The 21,564-nt window shown below is 39.9% G+C and overlaps 1 protein-coding gene across 4 annotated transcripts; it reads right to left on the bottom strand.

Annotated features, from left to right (window-relative positions):
* Positions 1-531: 531 nt before the first annotated feature.
* Positions 532-21,388, bottom strand: caln1 (calneuron 1). 4 transcript variants are annotated; one of them, XM_086081034.1, is made up of 7 exons: positions 21,181-21,388; positions 19,153-19,388; positions 11,812-11,933; positions 7,838-7,981; positions 6,481-6,593; positions 3,461-3,617; positions 532-2,431 (listed from the first exon to the last, which is right to left on the bottom strand). In XM_086081034.1, exons 3-7 carry the CDS (start codon positions 11,924-11,926, stop codon positions 2,304-2,306), a joined length of 657 nt encoding a protein of 218 aa, XP_085937160.1. In that variant the 5' UTR covers positions 11,927-11,933; positions 19,153-19,388; positions 21,181-21,388; the 3' UTR covers positions 532-2,303. The 4 variants fall into 4 exon arrangements, 3 of the variants coding, with proteins under 3 accessions (XP_085937160.1, XP_085937161.1, XP_085937158.1); XR_015095600.1 differs by lacking the exons at positions 19,153-19,388; positions 21,181-21,388 and adding exons at positions 3,226-3,335; positions 16,146-16,427 and having other exon boundaries at positions 2,309-2,431; XM_086081035.1 differs by lacking the exon at positions 21,181-21,388 and having other exon boundaries at positions 19,153-20,266.
* Positions 21,389-21,564: the final 176 nt, after the last annotated feature.

Here is a 21,564-nt window from a genome sequence, read left to right as displayed (position 1 = left end):
TTTTATGCTGCTTTTCAGACTCGGTTCTTGAATGAACCCCGTTACATCTCAGATTTAGAAGCCATCGTTTCAAATGTTTTTTACAGTACAGTATACACTGTGTACTGTAAAAAAAAAAAAAAAAAAACCTCTACACTACTGTACTATAGTCATGAACCAATTTAGAGTTCAGTGTAGTACCACAATTGTTTCTGTGGCCTGAACAGTCCCATCAATATACAGATAAAAATAAAATGATCCAGTTGAATTTGAACTAATTTATTGTTAAGCTCCACTTTCCTTTGATGAGCTGTAGTTATAATAAAGTTTAATATACATTATTCTACTATGACTACTATAACTTAAAGGTTTACGTTTAGACTTTGTCTTTGCGAAATAATTCCGATTGAATATCTCCGGTCAACAGTTTACATGTAATGTCATCTATTCCGATCTGTTGTATGGAAGTGCCACTAGGTTTCATCGAAACAGACGGTTTTTACAGACGTATGACATGCGCAGATTATGTAAACATCACATGATTCATCAAGATGGAGGTCCTTCATCTATTTAGCACAGTAATTGCAATCATTTTATATTTCGATTGAAGCAAGAGTTTGATCTGTTGAGCATTTTCATTTGGTTTCAATCCAGTGGGAATACAAGACTCCAAGTAAACCCAACAACAGAATATGAACGGTTTGCCCTGCAATTGGCTCGTGACAAGTCCAGGGTGCGCTTCACTTCGCTTGCCAAAGGTTTTGCCTTAATGAGGACAAGCTATCAAAAATGGATGTATGGATAATGTATTGTGATATCGGTATTGCTGCTTAATGTGCTTGCTCATGTGTAAAGCTTATTATGCAAAGTGACCTCGCTCGTCAATCAATCATTAATCAGTCAATTAGTAACACTGAATTGATTCATGAAGTCAAAAGATGGAAGTGGACGCGCACACACACACACACAGAAACAGCACAGATGGACGAGACGGGACAGCGCCGCCTGGTCTCCTCAACACACTCGGTCGCCGTGTGAAACAGGAAGTCAGAAGATGGCGACAAATGGGAAGAATATTCATGCTCCAGGGAGGAGGAGAAAGGTGGAGGGCGAGGGGAAGAGAGGAGGGGAAGAAAGGAAGACAAGGGAGGACAAAAAGGAAGATGACAGGAGGATTAGAAAGACTAAAAGAGAGCACAAGAGAGGTGGATGAGCAAGGATGGAAGGAGCAGGAAAAAGAACAAAAGGAGGAGAAGGAGGAGAAAACAAGGGATGACAAGAGGAAGAAGAGAAAGGAGGATGCATGAGAGTACAAAAAAAAAAAGAGTATGCCGCCAGGATGATGAGGGAGGAGGAGAAAAATGAGGAGCAGAGGAGGAGAAAGGAGAAGTGGAGGAGGACAGGAGGAGAAAGGAGGATACAAGAGAGTATAAAAAATGCGAGGAGGAGGATGGAGGAGGACAATAATGAGGAGCAGAGGAAATGAAAGGAGTAGGAAAAAAGAATGCAAGGATGATGATGAGAAGAAAAGAGGAGGAATGGAAGAGTAGAAAGGAGAAGGCAGGAGGACAGGAGGAGAAGAAAGGAGGATGCAAGAGGATGAAGGAGGAGAAGAGAGAAGAATGAGAGTACAAAGGGAGGAAGACAAGAAAGGAAGAGGACAAGGGAGGACAGGAGGAAAAGAGGACTGATGGAGGAGGACAAGCGAGGAGGAGAGAATTAAAGGAGCAGGATAAAGGAGGACAAGATAGAAGAATGAGGGATGAGAGGATAAAGGAGGACAAGGAAGCCAAGGAGGAAAAGAGGACTGGAGGAAGACAAGGAACGACAGTTAAGTTGAAGGACAAGATCAGGAGGAGAACCAGGGAGGAAGACAAGAAAGGAGAACGTTAGGTGTTCGGGGGTCCTTGTCTCAAAGAAATCCCTGTTTGATCCCCGCTCGGAGGAATTACAGTCCAAACAGCCAGTCTGTATTAAAAAACAACAATTCCCAGCATTCCTTGCGGCAGCCAGAACATGTGTTCACCATACTTGTGTGAGGTTGCCAGGTTGGATGTGTCCTGTCCCTCCATACGCAGAGCGCGGATCTTCAAAATCAAGCGCTCCTTCCCGTAAGTGGGGTCCATCTGCACAAACAAAAATCCAAGCGCTCCTTCCTGCCGCCGGTGCCGTGTTATTGCATCATCAGAAGAGGACAGAGGAGGATTGTGGGTAACGGCAGCCCTTGAAAGTCCCTGCTGTCGGAGTAAAGGGGTGGAGCGCGAGAAAATACGGAAGTGTGTGTATGTGTGTGTGTGTGTATATTAATGTCACAGTGGGCGTGGCTACTCCATGCCGTTCCTCAGCATCTGATTGGCTGCGATCAGCATGACGCTGATGATGAACGCCATGGCGAAGGCGCAGATCAGGCTCTTCCTCACGCACGTCTGACGGTTTTTCTTGGACGGGTGCACTAAGGACGAAAGAACAACAGTCAAGCCGCAGAGTTTACGGCATGTCCTTGAATGCAGCGTGTCAGTCACAACAACCTGAAACCATTTCACGGTTCATCACTTTTAATTTCTATCAATACAGATATCCGTTAGTGGCAGGTGGTCAATAGACGGCGCTAGGACACCGACCCACGTTTGGCGGTTTTCAAGAAAGTTATGGCGGTGGCCATTTTAACTTTCTTGAAGACCAAAAAAAAAGAAGAAAAAAAATACTGATTATAAAAAAAATATTCTAGTTGACCAGGATAAATAGTACATAATTAATCATATGTTTTGATATTTTTCAATATAATTAATGAGTAAAGTTACCCATTGACTGTTGTTAAAAGCTTGACATGCTCAACTTCTCAGCAATGCAACAGAAAGGACCAAGGTGGGGCGCAACATTCCAACTTGCTTACTAGCTAGCTGGAATGTTAACAAGCTAGCTAGCAGCGAGCTAGCTAGCCATCTACCTGGGGTTAAAAGCTTGACAGGCATAATAGCTATTTTCCAACTACACTGTAAAATAAATAAATAAAGAGTAATTTTTACTTGAAAAAAAACTAGTTTTTCACTCAGAAATTCCAAGTAACTTTTACAAGGATTGTGGCCATCTACCTATCTATCCGCTCGCTAGCTTATCTATACCTGTCTGTTCTGATCTATCTATCTATCTATCCATCTATCCACCCTCTACTGTATTAGCTGGCTATCATCTACTGTATCCATCTATCTGTGTATCCATTGAACATCCTCCTCCTCCCAACCTCACCTTACTCATCTCCCCAGCCCTATTTTCCAATCCTCATCTCCTTCCATCCATCTGCTCATCCTCCTCACCACCCCATCCTCACCTCCTATCCATCTTCTTCTCCTCCTCTCCTCCTCCCCCAGATGACAGCAACTCCAAATCAATAAATCAGCAGGTGACGGGAGATTTGACGAGGAAATGTCAAATACTTTCTGACAGACACTCTCATACGCACACACAGATGTACACTAGGTACCTCCTTCAAATTCCGTTTGACAGTTTCCCGCGTTCTCCTTGAGGCTCTCTTCCTCGTTGATGATGATGTTCTCGATGTCCTTCATGGTCAGGTGGTCTCGGAAGGCGTAGAAGAGGACGTGCTTCAGCTCCTCCAGCGTGATCCTCTGCATGTCGAACTGCACACAAACACACAATTGTGGCACAACATGGTACTGCATCCAAAAAATGGTTTCAAAATCTGCTATATGGGTTTTTTTAGGTAAACACAATCACGTTAGCCTAGAATGCAGATTGAAGTTTGGCCTCCTAATGGACTCAATGAGTAGTGTCAAGAAAATAAAAAATCTGCTGACTTGCACTAAACAGAGTGACGCGTGTCTGGCACCATCCAAGCCAAACCTGCATGTCACCTGTCCTTGGGGGAGGTCAGTGGCCTCATTGCTGCTGCCTGCAGCTGGTTGCCCCCAGCGACGGGGAGAAGCAGGTGGTGGCAGATAAGCAAAGTATGAAAAATTTATTTTCCTGCGCCAGCCAGCGTCCACTGTCCTCCGCAGCAGCGCCCAGCGACCTTTACGGGACAACATGGCCGCGGTTAATATAGAGGCCGACGTATAAATCAATAAAATTATGGACCACGATCAAAAGTGTCCAATCAGGAAATGACCAGTCTATTAAATAATTACATCATGCTTCCAGATAAACAAGTGCGACCACAAGAAACGACTTCTCAAAATCATGTGTGGTATGTTTTGATTCTCTTTAAGCACATCTTTTTCATGTGTTTGCCACGGAGAGCACACGTGAGCAAGGGAAAGGGGAGAGGGGGGGGGGGGGTAGTGCAATGAGATGGAGAGCCCTCTGTATCTCCCGACATCGTTTAGCAGCTCGAAGGTGAAGAGCAAAGTCATCAATAGCCAATCAGTGTCAGCGTGATTCATTATTAGCGCTATTAAACCCGGAGGCCTCGTCGCTCGTTAGCCGACCGCGCCGCAGATTCAGCAACGCTCGATAAACGCTGCTGCAAACAAACAAACAAATCTTCTGCCTCACATTTCTTTGCCCTTGGCGGAGGTAACAATACATTTATACTTAGGGGCAGGAGAAATGACAATGATTTGGAGGATTGAATGTCTTTCACATTTGATCTTGAAATACAATGTAAACAATGTTATGTCGGCCAGAAGACACAAACACACACTTGCATATCTCATCTTGACGCAGGCTTATTTGCATTCAAGTGCAGCCTCGCCAGTTGGTTTAATTAACTATGACACAGACAGTATTTTGTTCAGCACCAAAATTCTTACGTTTCAGCAAATGATTCAGCTTCCACATTTCTCCTCCGAGTCAAACCATTCCAACATCAAAAATATTCAGCGCATTCAAGACATGTTGGGAACTATTTTTCATACATTCTCAAAACTCTCACACTTTTCATTATTTCACATTTCCATGACATCATTCCCAAATCAACTCCTCCTTCCACATTTCTCGACCGATTCAAACCATTTCAAGTCTTGCGTTTTATATTTCAATAATTCCAATAATTTCACACCTTTTAGTCACTTAGCCCTTAAATAAATTGCCTTCTCCAGTTATTAAATACAAAGCATTGCTAATTATCGCTCACACGTTGTCTTTCTATAATAAAAAAAATTGGAGAATTGTGTGCAAACGTGAAGTAATCCGTCAATAACGAATGTTTTCATTCCACTCTTAATGCCTCGTTACCATGTAACGTGTACTGTATAGCATGTGATGTAACGGATGGAAATGTATTGAGAAACAAATTGGTTAAATATCACGTGCGTCATAAAGACTTGCTTAAATGCATGGGTGTGATTGGCTGATTATATATTATTAAATGTGTACGCACTTAATGAAGTGTGTAACGCAAACATGGTACACAACAAATGAAGCACCAGCGTGTAACAGACGCGAGTAGCATAAACATTCAAACAAGTAGCGGTAAACAAAGAAATGTAACACAGACGTAACATATAAAGTATAACGAAAGAAGGGTAACACAAACCTGTATTACACTAACAGATGTGTAACACGACGTGTAACAGGTATTACACAGACACATTTAACACATACATGGGTAAAACAAATTAGAGTAAGACAAAAATGCGCAACACAAATTAGTAACACAAGACGTGTAACAAACACGTTACGCAAACCTGCGTAGCACAAAGTTGCAACATCAATGTGTAAAGAGACACATGAATAACAAAAAGAGCTGTGCCACGAAAGTGTAACCAGACATGTAACACGTTTGTGTAACACTATACATTTAACAAGAATTTTACCAAAAAACACAAATCACGAATCGATCTAACGCTAGAAGAGTAACAAAAACATGTGTAACAGACAACTACTGTAAATTACAGCTGTAGCTAATTAAGTATCTGGTAAATATAGATAAATCAAATTCGAAAATAATGCAGCTATGTTTGTGATGAAGCTAAGACAACATGTCATCAATATGACAAAAAAAAAAAAAATAGTAAGCACAACGTCATTATGAACGTATGCGGTTCATTTGCATGCGCTCATTGTGCTGTGTTGCGCGTGACACCTCATTTGCATATGGATAATTTAGATCATCAGAGTACGCCACACTAAGCTCTAATTAAAAAAAAAAGCCTTCATGTGGGAGCAGGAAGTCAAAGGGCTTCTGATCATCATCACACGGACGACGATTAGCGCAATAAAAGCTTCCAGGGGGGTCTCTTAATGCTCGCCAAATGAGAAACGGAAAGCAAGATGGGCAAAGGGTGACCGTGCTCCCTTTTATTAAGGTGTAACACCAAAGCGTAACACAAGAAAGTCTATTACTAACACGCTGAACACAAACGTGGAACATATGTAACACAAACACATGGCGAACTACAAAGAAATGCGTCACAGATTTATGTCACACTGACATGTAACACAAATAGGTGTAACGTAAACGTGTAACACAAACACGTTTAACAGACGCGTGTAACACAAGAAGTGTTAGGCCAAATGGTGGTGTTGATTCAGTTACAATACCTGCCAGAAGATGGTGTCTATGGTGCTTCCCAAGAAACCTTCCCTAGTCTCAGAAGAGAGAAGTTTTGGTCCCAGGATGGTCATGAACTCCTCAAAGTCCACCTGGCCGTCACCTTCACAATAAAACACAAATTAGCACCTGGAAATAAACTTGGTAGATTATTATTATTTTTTTTAGATTCGACAGATGGGGCTTCATCCTTTCAAAATAAAAGCCAAGCGAAGCCACTACATGGAGGCTGTTACTTCATCCTTTCAAAAATAAAATGTAATGCTTCATTCACAAGGTCATGTCGTGGATGGTGCATCCCCTTTTCAAAATAAAGTTGCCTGAGCTCGTGGAGGCTGGTTCTTCATTCTTCCAAAAATAAAAGCTACCATAGTACAAGGTCACATAATGGCTAATTCTTCGTCCTATCAAAATAAAAGCAGCCATGCTACAAGATCACACATCAACTGACTATTCATCCTTTCAAAATAGAAGCTAACACACCACAAGGTCACATGGTAGCAGGTTCTTCATGCTATCAAAATAAAAGTCAACACTCTACAAGGTCATATGGTGGCAGGTTCTTTACCCTTTCAAAATAAAAGTAAACAGACGACAAGGTCACCCTGATTATTTATTCATCCTTCCAAAATAAAAGCGTGTACACCACAAGGCCACATGGCTGCTTCATGAATTCAAAATAAAAGCTACCTGCCAGGCTGGTTTTTCATCCTTTCAAAATAAAAGCTAACAAATACAATAAAAAGGTCATATCCTGACTAATTCTCCATTCTTTGAAAATAAAAGCAGCCAAACCACAAGGTCACCCACCCATTGGCTGATTATTCATTCTTTCAGAATAAAAGCTGATGCACCAAAAGACTACAAGGCTGCAAGTTCTTCAACCTTCCAAAACAAAAGATACCACACCACAAGTGGCACATTTTGTTCTTTATCGTTCCAAAATAAAAAACTCAAGGTCAAGCAGTGGCTGGTTCTTCATCCTTTCAAAATAAAAGGCTCGTCATGCATTCAAAACAAAAGTTGCTAATCAACAAGGCCATGCAGCCATTTTCCCTCTAAAAATTGCCACACAAGAATGTCTGTCGCAAGGCAGCCGATTTGTCATCCTTTCAAAATAATAGCTCACACATCGCTGGCTCCCTTGCTCTGTTGCATCATCAAGCGAATGCTGGTTTCCGTCTGGAGTGACAACTATTGATGAATTATTAACCAGACATGCAAAAGTGTGTGTGTGTGTGTGTGTGTGTGTGTGTGTGTGTGTGTGTGTGTGTGTGTGTGTGTGTGTGTGTGTGTGTGTGTGTGTGTGTGTGTGTGTGTGCGTGTGTGCGCGTGAGCCTCCCTCACCATCCATGTCGAGCCTCTGCATGATGATAGCGAGCTCCACCTCGCTGGGCATGTATCCCAGGGAGCGCATGGCCATTCCCAGCTCCTGCTTGGAGATGAAACCGTTCCCATCGCGATCCAGAACCTTGAAGGCCTCCCGGATCTCTGCCACACAAACAGGAAGTTGACGAGGTCCATCCACTTCCTGTCTCACGCAACATTCCACTTGTTTGAAGTTATTTCATGTTAAATGTGCAGAGATGACACCTTCTGATTGTCTAAAACATTTAAATGATATTAAAAAAAAATGAAAATGTTGACTCCATCCATCTATTTTCTGTACCGCTTGTCCTCACAAGGGTCGCGGGGGTTGCTGGAGCCTATCCCAGCTGGCTTCGGGCAGTAGGCGGGGTACACCCTGAACTGGTTGCCAGTAAAATGTTGACTCATTTATCCAAATATGTTAAATTATATTAGTTTTAAAAAATTAAGTGAGTTAAAAATTTAAATCCTCATGTTGTTTCTTAATGATGTTCATGGGTCAATGTGACTTGCTCTAATGTTTAATCAATATTTTTAATATTTACTCATTCACTGCCATTAACGGCTATAGACTTTAAAAAATTCATTTGAACTATTTCTATTAGTTTAACATTTTTTCCCACTTTTGTTAACAAGAGTATGAAAACCTAGATTTTTTTTTGTGTATTAGAACAGATATACAATTTGTGAATAATCGTGAGTTAACTAGTGAAGTCATGCGATTAATTAAGATTAAAAATTTTAATCGCCTGGCGCACTAATTTTTTATAATCTTTTCTTAAAATTATTAAAAAATTTAACAAAAAATGTTTGTTTGGTTGTTTATAAAAAAGAAAAGATTATTAAAAATTAGGGGCATCAGGCGATTACAATTTTTAATCGTAATTAATCGCATGACTTCACTAGTTAACCCACAAATAATCACACATTTTATATCTGTTCTAAATGTACAAAAAAAATCTAGGTTTTCATACTCTTGTTAACAAAAAAGGAAAAAAAATTTAAAAAATAGAAATTGTTCAAATGAATTTTTTAAAGTCTATAGCTGTCAATGGCAGTGAATGAGTTAAAAACACAAAAATGAAAAAAACGGAGGTCAGCAGACCATGTTTAATCCATTTTCTCCCCTACAATTTCCAAACAGATCAATTTGACCCGTAACGTAACAAGAGGGTTAATGAGTTTTTACAGTACAGTACACAGAAAAAGTCAAAATTCTTGAGTGTATTACCACGTTGCACCACAACATGTCTGGCAGCACTGAGCTCTATTGAAAGAGATGCCGTGGATTTAAAAGCAGAGAAGGTTCCCAAGTAAGCTCACAGAGCAGAGAGATTACTTTATGTTTGTGATTGTGAATAATATTGCACTGTATGGTGTGGTTGAACATTTCGGTGTTACAATAGGCAAAATTGAATTCAATTTATTTTTATGATCATTATGTGTGTTAAAATTGCAATTGTTTGAACGTTAAATTTACTGTAACATCAATGCTAATTTCTGTTAGCCCATCGATAACGTTATCATAGAGCGAGTGGACTGCTAGTTTTAGTTGAACATTTTGGTGATTAAATATACAATGTTTAATTCTCTTTTGTTTTATTTGTCAGCTATACAGTAAACTTCAACTTTGTCTTATTTTCATTACCTCAAACAGATGGTATGGAAAAATCTCCCATTTTTTTTGACAGCAAAAACTAAACTTAATTGGGAATTCCTGTCGACTGTAAAAACCTATTAAAAAAACATCCGCAATATATCAACGGCGCAAAGGAAGAACAGCGATATAGCAGGGGAAAACTTTATTATATCGAAAATATGGATTTATTAATGCTGTGCAGATACTGTCCACGCATATGAATATGAATGGAATACGGACTTAATGCGGCGCCGATGCTTTCCAGCATATTAACACTCTTGACACAGGCTCTCACTCTCGCTCTCTCTCTGCACAAGCAATTTTCCAGGTGGTGCCCTAATGTGACACCATTGGATTCCCATTATGTGTGTGCGTGTGTGCGCGAGTGTGGCGCAGTATAATCCATCAGGTGATGGAGCCTCTTAGCGGTCACAGTGCTAAACAAAATACTCAACATCAGCCTGTTCAATAAAAGTTAATGGCGTGCGTGTGTGTGTGTGTGTGTGTGCGTAAAGTGCTGTTAGCGATTAGCGGCAAATGCCATTATTAACTATGTAAATAAAAAGTCAATGACTAAAAAAGTCGGGGATGGAGTTATCGTCAAAATGGCCGTCGGAGCACAGAGGGGCTGGTGGCCTTCAAACGACTTTCACACTGACTCAAAAGTATTGGAACGGACATTGATTAAATTCACTTAAAGTGCAAAACATTGAACATTGTGTTGCGTAACCATTACTTGCAATAACTGCATCCATCCTGTGACCCAATGACTTTGCCAGATTGTTGCGTTCTTAATTTGAAATGCTTTGTGAGGTGGTTGGGTTATCTCGTCAAAGAAGAGGTGCTCACTGACACAGATTTAGGCAAATTAACTAATTTACTGCCATTGACAGCTATAGACATCAAAAATTAATTTTAACTATTTTTATTAGTTTAATATTTTTTCCCATTTTTGTTAACAAGAGTATGAAAACCTAGATCTATTTTCTTACATTTAGAACAGATATAAAATGTGTGATTAATCGTGAGTTAACTAGTTAAGTCATGCGATTAATTACGATTACACATTTGAATCACCTGATGCCCCTAATTTTTAATAACCTTTTCTTAAAAAAAAAAAATCGTTTTTATTTTTAATAATGTTTATTTTTTATTTTTTAAGAAAACATTATTAAAAATTAGGGGCGTCGGGCGATTATAATTTTTAAATGTAATTAACTCATTCACTGCCATTGACGGCTATAGACGTTAAAAATTCATTTGAACTATTTCTATTAGTTTAACATTTTTTCCCACTTTTGTTAACAAGAGTATGAAATCGTAGATTTTTTTAATTGTACACACTACTGACGCCCCAAATTTTTTAGAATCTTTTCTTCTTTTTTTAATTAGCGGCGGCATCAGGTGATTAAATGTTTTTAATTGTAATTAATCACATGACTTCACTAGTTAGTTCAAGATTCATCAGGAATTTTATATCTGTTCTAAATGTACAATACATTTTTTCTAGGCTTTCATACTCTTGTTAACAAAAGTGGAAAAAATGTGAAACTAAAAGAAATAGTTCTAATAATTTTTTTACGTTTAGTCGTCAATGGCAGTGAATGGGTTAATCGCATAACTTCACGAGTTAACTCACCATTAATCACAAATTCTATATCTGTTCTAATACAAAAAAAAATTCTAGGTTTTTATACTTTTGTTAACAAAAGTGGGGAAAAAATGTTAAACTAGAAATAGTTCAAATGAATTTTTGACATCTATAGCCGTCAATGGCAGTGAATGAGTTAAAGAACAAAATTTGAGACAAATATGCTTTCATATTTATATTTTATATTTTGATGCAGACATTGCAATATGGTAGTTTATTATTATTGTTACGCATATAGTATGCATTTGTTATGGTGCAGCAGTCAGCGCGCACGTGTTGAATTAGTATGCAGCCCATATTTTTCTGCTCTGACTTTGATGTGTTTAGTTGCACTGCTCGCTGGCTTCGTCTTGAAAAAGTGGAAAAGCTGTGCCGCATACGCGCACGCACACACAAACAGACACTCCACTTTTGGATTTATTATAACAAGCTTGATAGAAAATAACCCAAAACATCTTCAGGCTAACTTGAAACTCCTGACAGAAAAGATGAACGATGCGCTTTTGAGGAAAGCTCGTGCTTTGGGTTCATAATGAGATCAAAACAAAACAAAGTTTCTAAATTCGCTCGCGTGCTACTGTTTGGAATGGTGTGAGCGTTCGTTCTCAGGTAGGTCACATGAAAGAGAAATATGAAATGGGAATGAGATCAGATGCGACTCACCGTGGAGCTCTTCCACGGAGATGCTGGCCAGCACGTCGCTGTCGGTGTCGGAGAGCGAGCGGCTCAGGTAGTTGCCTTTGTACAGCAGGCCTGCGGTCACATGGTGGAACGGCATCTTCTCCCTGGCAACACACAACAACGCTATCAGGTTGAGCTTCTTGGTGAAGCAGCATGTGGCTCATCGTCCAAAGTGGTTATTATAACCCTGAGTGTCTGCTTTGAGCCAAAATTTATTTTCAGGCATTGCTTTTTGAGACTTTTTTTGTGGGTCTATTCATGATAGACGTGACTACCAAATTTAAGGTAGTTTCAGTCAATTTTCAAAATTTTCATAAGCTAGTTTTGGGTTTCATGGCACCAAACTTTAGCGATATAGCATACATGAATCAAAATTGTTAGCAATTAGATCAAAAGGAGAAAAAAAAAAGAATGGGGAAGAAAATGATTAGAGTGGTATTGAAAATCAAATCATCACTTCAAAACAAAATGGCAGGCTTCCTGTGTCTTTTCATGCATTGCTTTTTGAGACATTTTTTTAGGTCAAGATAAACATGTCTACCAAATGTCAGGTTTGTCAAACTGGCTCCAGAGGCTGATAATTACTCATTCAAAGCCAAAAATGTGTAAATGATTTTTTTTTAAATACTTTGTCCAAAAACGTTTTTATTCAATTTTTATGTGTTTTTTTTTACAGAAGGCTTTGATGCAGCTCCTGACATGAAGAGGTGGCTTAAAATAATGGTAGTTATTACAAAAACAGCCAGCAGGCGGCAGCAGAGTATAAGAGATCAGCCAGGGCCATGTTGCAACAAGCTGTTTTTGTTTCAACAGGTTTGTGAATAATGATGAAACTTTGCTATATGCTAATGCTAATTGCTGCAAAATGTAAACAAATACAAATATACTTTTTTTTCCTGATGAAAGAAGAGACTCTAATCTTTCTTTTGATAGGTTCCATGTTTGTATAGCAGTAGAACACAATATTGTGTGGACTTGCAAAAACAGTCAAAATCCAGTAAAACAGCCAGGAGCGAAGGGGGTTGCTTCAGTGAAAATGGCCACTGTAAACCAAATTGACACACTTCCTGTGTATTTTCAAACATGGCTTTTTGAGACTATTTTTGTGGGTCTATTAATGATTAGACATTAATCCATCCATTCGCTGAGTTGCTTATGTCAACCAAATTCAATGTCTTGAGAGTTTTTTTGTGGGTCTAAATATGACAGACATGTCTACCAAAATTCCTGTTGCTATGTCAAATAGGCTTCAGAGTCTAAATTATTTTTTAAATAAATGAAGTTGGGCACAACTGGGCTACAAAATGGCCACTTTGAACCAGACTCAATGTCTACCAAATTACCGGTAAGTCCAACCTGGTTTGAATTTTCAAAGAAATTCTTTACATTGAGGTTCTGATAGAAAATGTTGCCAAGTGTTGCCCTAGTTATCTTGAAGTTGACTTTTTAGTGTCTTGAAATTTGTTCCGTGAAGTGAAATGTTCACAGAGGTGATGAACGGCCTCCTGGGGCCTGCTCTTGGGGATGGTGTGCCGGCTAAAACAAACGCTTCCATAAAGAGGGCCGTAAACAATAATAAAACAAGCGCAACTCATCCGCTAAATGGAAAAGTCACACAGCGGGCGGGACACACTTCTAGACTACTGAGTGTGAGTGTGTGTTTGTGTTGCATGGACTTGTGGGGATCCAGAGGAAGATGGTCTCCGGGATGCAATATGATTTTTCTTGCAAGATACCTACTGTATTTTTTTAGAAAGAACTAAACCATACAATACATCTGTATTTTTGGCAGATTACACTTTTTTTTTTAATGCATTGCTGTATGACAGAATTTAAAATGCAGATATTTTTTTCTTGGAAAGAACAAGTTTTGTTTCTTCAAAAAAATTATTATATTGTACGAAAACATGTATGATTATATTCTGATGAAAAAAATTACAAGATTTAAGATTTATTTAAGATTAAGACTTGTTCTGGAAACAAATACAACTTAAGTCCTGTGCATTTTCTACTTTTTCCTTGAAAATTTATTCTTGAGAAAAAAAAAGAACTTTAGTATCATGAAGTAATTTGTTGATAACATTACTCATAATTTTTTTATTTTTTAGGGGAACAGATACGTTTGTAGTTTCCTGAACAAAAAACTTAATAATTCTTTTTTACTTTATTGTTGCAAGATTTAAATAAATCTGAAAAGTTGTTCAATAAACATTTGTTAAAACACTTTTCAACAATATTTGACAACTGTATTTTCCCTTTCAATGACAGTAAATATTGGCTCCAATTATTGATTACCGGCTTCCTTGACTATTAAAAATCAGTAGGGGTGGGAACTTTGAATGTCTCACGATTTGAGTCGATTCCGATTTTTGGGTCTGCGATTCGATTCAGAATCTATAGATGTGCAAGGAATCGTAATGACCTACTCCAGTCTGACTCGCTAATGCTAATTAGCGCGCTACTCGCGGCATTTTTATCACTCAAAAGAACGGCTCCACGCTGCAAATTAAAAAACTTTGATTGGAATAACTTGATCGTGACTTTTTCCTTCTACTCTCTAATGTGGCTACAATTTAACAGTGTATCAGACCGCGTGGAACCACACTGTCCCTTAGTGGCCAAAATCGAGTATAACATGAACAGCGCTCCCAATAAAGGCACACACAAACAAAGGCAAGACAGTCTAAACTAATTTTAATAAAATCGAATTTGGGACATTTAAAATCGATTCTAAATCGTACTAAATGAGAATCGCGATTCTTATGAGAATCGATTTTTTGGCACATTTTTTGGCATACTAATAATCAGTATCATTATCAGCTCTGAAAAAATACATATTGGTTGATCTCAACTAGTATACGTTACAAAATATACATAGATACAATATTCTCTTCCAAAAGACTGATTGTTCTTCCTCATCTCATCTCCAATATTTGCATATTTCACACTTGTAATGTGTGCGTATTAACTATATTTACTCATGTGTGCACTAAAACAGCGTGAAAGTGTTTTATGTGCGGCATAAAAGCCCTTAAATACGACGCCGTTTAACGCCGCCCGAGCCTCAGCGCCACTGACATCCCATAATAGTAAATCACCTCAACAATTCACTGGCTGCGACACACGCAGAATCACAAACACAAAATAACAAATTAATGTAACAGTGACAGGATGGAGTTCCATTCATGTGGTGGTGTTATTTATTTATTTTTTGCACCTCCAGATGTCTCCATAGTTGTGATTGGTCAGATGGTACAAGCCCCACCCCCTGGATGTCACTTCCTGATTTGATGACAACACGCCGCGAGCCGATTGGCCACAAAGGAATCTATTATGTTCCTTGATGTTGACTGGCAACCAGTCTACTGTTTGTCTTTGCATTGACATTGGCTGGTGACCAGTCTATTGTTAGACTATATGAGCCGTGATGTTTTCTGGCGACCAATTGTTTGTCTATATGTACAGACACGACTGGTGACCAGTCCACTGTTTGTCTTTGTGTTGACATTGGCTGGCGACCAGTCTATTGTTTGACTACATGAGCCCTGATGTCGACTGGTGACCAATCCACTGTTTGTCTTTGCGCTGACATTGGCTGGCGACCAGTCTATTGTTTGACTATATGAGCCCCGACTCACTGGTGACCAGTCCATTGTTGAAAGGCGTCCAGTCAATTGTTTTTTTTCTCTGATGTTGAACAGTCAATCGTTTCTCTATATGTGCCCTGATGTTGACTAGCGACCAATCGTTTGTATATGTCTTGACGTTGTGGCTGGCGACCAGTCCCCATGTGCCCGGATGTTGACTGGCGACCACTCAATTGCGTGCCTATATGTTCGCTGAAACCAACTGGCGACCAGGTAATTGTTTATCTGCTCTTTGTCATTGGCTGGTGACCAGTCCATTTTTTGTTTGTGTGCCCTGACTGACTGGCGACCATTCTATTATTTGTCAATACATGTCTTGATATTGACTGGCAAACACTCCATCATTTCCCTAACATTGATTGCCAAACAGTCCATTTTTTCTCTAAACACATATAGGCAAAGTCAATGTCAGGACCCACCCTGGCATTGACTGGGGAGTGGGGACCAGTCCAGGATATGCCCCGCTTACTGCCCCAAATCAACTGGGATAGACTCCTGCCAACCCCCAACCTTAAAGAGGACAAATGCCACTGAAAATGAGCGGATGGATGATATTCAACAGCAAAGCAAGCGGTCCGACTCCAACACTGCAGCAAACGCGGTTTCAATCTTTCAAAGCCACCTGTGACCGGGTTCGAGTGTACCGTGACAAACCAGCGGGGTTCTTACCCACAATGCCCGCCGTGCAAATCGGCGGGATGCTGCGCAAGAACGTGGCTCGAAGCCCCGCCGTCCCTCAGGTACCCCGGCAGGTCGCCGTTCGCCTCGACCGCTCCCCCTCCTTCCTCCTCCATCACAACTCCGACTGGCAGCCCCGCAGCCTCGTCACCCGCGACGACACGACCGCGACGAGCATGCTCGCCGCTCGCCTCCCGGGCCGCCGCACGGCTTTGAATATTTGAGCGTGGAAGCAGCAGGTACCGAACGCCGACTCCTCGTCCCCGCTCTCTCCCGCCGCCTCTTCATCATCGCTCCCCTCCCTCCCTCCCTCCCTCCCTCTTCATCCTCAAAGCGACTCCCTCCCACCCTCTGCCATTCCTCCAGATGCAAGAAGCACTCCCCGAGTCCCACTTAAACACTGCGAGACAATGAGACGTACTCCAGACAGAGACGCAAACATTTACGACAAAGACGGTAGAGAGACGCAGGAGAGAACGGTAGAGACCCGTGAGACGAGGTACAGAGACGCGCTTGAAAACGAGAGAATGTAAACAGATGAGAAAGAGACACACGAGAAGTAGAGATAAGGTCATTCGAAAGAGATATGCGAAAAGACAGAGAGAAAGTAGAAATGGTACGCGAGAATGGAAAGAAGCTAAAGACAGAGACAAGGTAGAGGGACACACGTGAAACAGACAGACTATTGACAGTTTTGAAAGACAGGTGATGAGAGAAACTGATGCTTGAGCAAATGTAGGATGCATTAGAGAAAATAGAAGGACGGACAGAGAGACATATCGCAAACAAGGAGGACGGAAGGTAGAAAGAAACGGAGACCAAAAGAGAAGACATTAGAGACAGAGAGAAGGTAGCGAGACGAATTACAGGCGAGAGAAGCTTTAGAGACGGAGGGAAATGTAGGGTGGCATTATTAGATGGGGAGGAAGTAGATAACGACAAGACAGACACGTTAAGAACAGGAAGAAAGACACACTGGAGAGAGTGGAGAGACTTTACAAGGCAAGAGAAGGTAGTTAGAAATTTGAAATAGACAGGAAGTAGATGAGACGTCAAGTTGACACGCCAACACGGAACGCCAAAGTCAGCCAGCTCGGGGTGCAAAAAATACAGTACCCCATTTTGGTGGTATTGCTTGCATTGAAAAGCAGCTACTGCACATCACACATTTAAAGAGTTTTTTTTTAAATGTATTTAAAGGGACAGTGTGTCATATAATAATCATTGTCCAAATATTTAACATCCATTATATTCAATGTCATTTCACTTTTTTTTTTTTCACAATACCATTCCAAATTTTCAATGACAGGAATAAGCGATAATGGACGGATGGATGGATTTTCAATCGCAGCTTTACACAACATTCAATCAGCATTCACACGTCATTTCTCCAGAAATTGCACATCTAGTATAATTAGCGATTACGAGACCGACGATTATATAAAAAATATAAATATACATTGATGTCATACAACATATTTTCAAATTAATACTGTTTTTTTGGGGTTTTTTTATGAACAAATCAAACATTTCTACACACTATCCCTTTAAAAACAAGAATATTTTCAGCACTCTGATTAATTTGACGTGAATTCAACCGGAATAGTTGATCAACGCACGGGGGCCGCCATGTCAGGCCAAATGGTCTTCAGCTGCAGACCGGAAGTGATGTCGCCTTGCCTGCTTGCTATTGAATTACTGTCGACTGACAGATTTTGAGAATGCTGGATTTCATCATTCGATTCTGGGTACGATGATCATGGCTGAGACGGAAAACATATTGCGATCATTGAGTAAAAAGACTGTCCCATCGATGTCTTGATGTGAAAGAGACAAAAATTTCTGATTGGCTCAAAGCTCTGTAGATGATGAGGTTTCTGATCGTGGATTATTATGTAGTTTTTGCATATGGCGTTAAATCCAATATGTAACTTGTTAGTAGGGGTGTTCGAAAAAAAAAATCGATTCGGCAATATATCGCGATATTACAGCACGCAATTCTCGAATCGATTCAACGTGCGGCCGAAACGATTTTTAAACATCCATTTTTTCATGGAAATATTCAACAAAACGTCTTACTTAAGGTTAGGATTCACACATTAAGCATGGAAGAATGTTATATTAATGGAACATTAAGCCTTAATATTTGATTTCAGTGCTGTTCAAACATGAAACAGACTGCAACCTGTTTGGTAAATACAGTGGCTCAGTTATAAACCTGAATTTTCAGATAAAGAAATACATTTTCATACAAATCTTACAGTGTACATGTACAAGTTTACTGATTTGTATTTTCTAAATTTGAGTAAAAAATACATAAAATCGCAATAATCCATTTATAGATTTGTAACGGGATTAATCGATATCGAATCAAATCGTGACCTATGAATCGAATCGCCAGGTACTACGCAATTCACAGACACACTTGTGAGTAAATTAAACTGAGGAATTGTTGAAAATGTGTCACAATCTGGCAAATTCGCACTCTCGCCAGAGTGAAAACAGCTAAAATGGTGGCACTGTAAGCAAGTAGATGAGACGTTTTGATTTTGATTTTATTTTTTTTACATCTAGAAATCTTGGGCTTCACTCCACTTTAATATGTCGGAATATTTTGATTTTATAATCAATAAATGGACTTCTTTTTTTTTTTTTTTCCAAAAAAGTCAAGTGGTGACTACCGTCAGTGGTGGATCCGTTGGAGAGAATGTAGTAAGGTAAAAAGACAGAGAGAAGGTTGTGGAGAGACACAATCAAGAAGACAGAGAAAACCTTGCAAAAAAAAAAGTACCACGTCAAAGAATGTCAAATGTGGTTCTGCGGACACCACACAGACAGACAGTTTGAAGCAACAACCTATGGTGCAACCCTCTATTCGGGGGGAGTGAGTACACAGACAGTGCACCCCCCCCCCCACCCCAAAAACAAAACACATACACCACGTCAATCAACCAACAGGTGTCGGAAGATAACCCATCCATGAACGGTGCCAACTTACCAGTGTGTGTGTATGTGCGGCAATGTCCGCTGTTCTTCCAGTACTGCTGTGATCCGATCCCTCCAGGTTCTTGTCTTCTTCTTCTTCTTGTCCTACTTCCTAAAATTCGCCGCCGTCTGTTGCCTCCATGTCTCCAACGTGTCTCATAAAAACAAAAAATATGAATATTACATTCCCGTGACGACGTGTTGCGGGCTGCTCTCCCTCCATCCTCCTTTCTCCTCCTCCTCCTCCTCCTGCGGCGGGAAAAAGAAGATGATGAAGGTGATGGTGAGGATGATGAAGAAGACGGATGAGAGAGCGAGCGCCATTGGCTGCTTGCGGTGACGTCGTCGCCCCGTTGGTTTTCTCTCTTGTCAATGACACACTTTTTTTTGTTGATATGCCGCGCACGTGTCCGGTGAGGATTTACCGCTAACTGTGGTTACGTGTTTGTTTGTTTGAAAGGCACGAAATGGGGACTTCAAAGACTTTCTGAACCGCGCACATGGGTTTCCCACGTAAATCATACGGAGGGAAAGTTTGAGTCTGTCCTATTTGTTGTAGAGCGGAAATTAAGTCAAGCCAAATGACCAATTTAGTCTATGGTGCAATTAAAACAGCACTAAAAACGTTATTTACAACAGACAGAGAACCTGAGTGAGAAAAACGAGAGAGAAGGTAGCAAAACAAAAGATGGCACATGGCAAAGCTAGCAAGAAATATTGAACGTAGCAAAACAAAGGCGGGAAGCTAGCACGACACACTCGAGATGGAGAGAAGATAGCGAGAGGCAGAGACAAGATAGTAAACAAAAAATGTGCAAGGATGGATAAAAGCTAGCGAGCCACACAAGTTAGATAGAAGTTAGTGAGAAAATTTTAATACAGAAGGTAGCAAAACAAATACAGGGGATTGAAGCTAGCGAGCCGCATAGACGTTAGCGAGAAAATTCAAGCGAGACAAAGAGAAGCTAGCGAGACCCACAGAAGGTAGCGTGAAAAAAAAATTAAAATGAAGAGAAGGTAGCAAGAAAAATCAAGGACGGATGTTATGGAAACAAAGATGGAGAGAAGCTAGTGAGCCACATTAATTCATTCACTGCCATTGACGGGTATAGATGTCAAAAATTCATTTGCACTATTTCTATTAGTTTCACATTTTCCCCACTTTTAAGAAGAGTATGAAAACCTAGATTTTTTTAATTGTACATTTAGAACAGATATAAAATTTGTGATTAATCGTGAGTTAACTATTGAAGTCATGCGATCAATTACAATAAAAAAAAATATCGTTTGATGCCCCTAATTTTTAATAATCTTTTCTTTTATTCGGGGCATCAGGCGATACATTTTTTAAAATTGTAATTAACCACATGACTTCACTAGTTAACTCACGATTAATCACAAATGTTATATCTGTTCTAAATGTACAACAAAAAAATGTTTTCTAGGTTTTCATACTCTTGTTAACAAGTGTAGAAAAATATGTGAAACTAATAGAAATAGTTCAAATGAATTTTTGACATCTATAGCCGTCAATGGCAGTGAATGAGTTAAGGATGGAGCGAAAGTGGCGAGAAATATGGATATGATGTCACTTCCTGTGTAAGAAGTCTTCTCTACTCATCTGCTCTAAAAAAACAAACAAACAAAAACACACACACACAAAAAAAGCAAGGGACACATACAGATGGACGAGCAAGACACATCAGGCAGCAACAGCCACTATTTCACATTATGCTAATTGTGCTCTAGTCTACATTTAGCCAGGAGCTCATTTAGCATAGCGTTCTCTAAAAAGGTGTGAAAGGAATATTCTAGCAGACCATATGACAGTTGTCAATCATGCCACACTCGCCTGTGAGTCATCGCACTACTGCTGGCCTTTAGCACTATGCTAAGCTAACGCACTGCTATCAACATGCAAGACTAATTTAACCACTTACTCATCTAATAATAATAATTACAAATAAATACGTAATTGACGTGAGTCTTAAATTCACTAGCACACTGCGGAAAGTTAGGGGAAAATAGTTGATGACTTTACCTGTCCATACAAAATTGGTTGGGCATGACAAATCGTGACAAGACTCATGTTCCAAACTGAGCAGGAAGTCAGCCATTTTGAGGAATTCCGATCTTAGAGCTTCACAGAAAAATTAGGGAAAATGAGCCAATGAACAGTACACATGCTCATAAAGAAAGTCCCAAAATGGAGGCACACTCAACAATGTCAGCTCACTGTACGCGCCTGAGCACCCGCACGGGAAACCACGCCCACAATTAAACAACGTGCTTTATAATTTCACACTCCCTGCATTCACTGTGATGACTAAACACGTCGCAACACAACTCACACGATTAAAATATGACAAACAGTTCACTGTGTGTTCACATTAAAGACTTTGTCGAATGAATAGCTCACCGTGTC

Source organism: Leptonotus elevatus, chromosome 7 (genome assembly GCF_054856555.1).
Source record: "Leptonotus elevatus isolate MCC_2025b chromosome 7, RoL_Lele_1.0, whole genome shotgun sequence".
Classification (NCBI taxonomy): domain Eukaryota; kingdom Metazoa; phylum Chordata; class Actinopteri; order Syngnathiformes; family Syngnathidae; genus Leptonotus; species Leptonotus elevatus.
The sequence above is the reverse complement of the archived record's forward strand: the minus strand, read 5'-3'. Positions and strand labels throughout refer to the sequence as shown.

Excerpts from the sequence above, each read along its gene's own strand:
- caln1 (XM_086081032.1), bottom strand. The coding sequence starts at position 16,270 with ATGGAGGAGGAAGGAGGGGGAGCGGTCGAGGCGAACGGCGACCTGCCG. Across the intron at positions 11,934-16,145 it reads TTGCACGGCGGGCATTGTGG|GGAGAAGATGCCGTTCCACC; the intron begins GTAAGAACCCCG and ends GTGTGTTGCCAG. Across the intron at positions 2,432-3,460 it reads TCAAACGGAATTTGAAGGAG|TGCACCCGTCCAAGAAAAAC; the intron begins GTACCTAGTGTA and ends TTTCGTCCTTAG.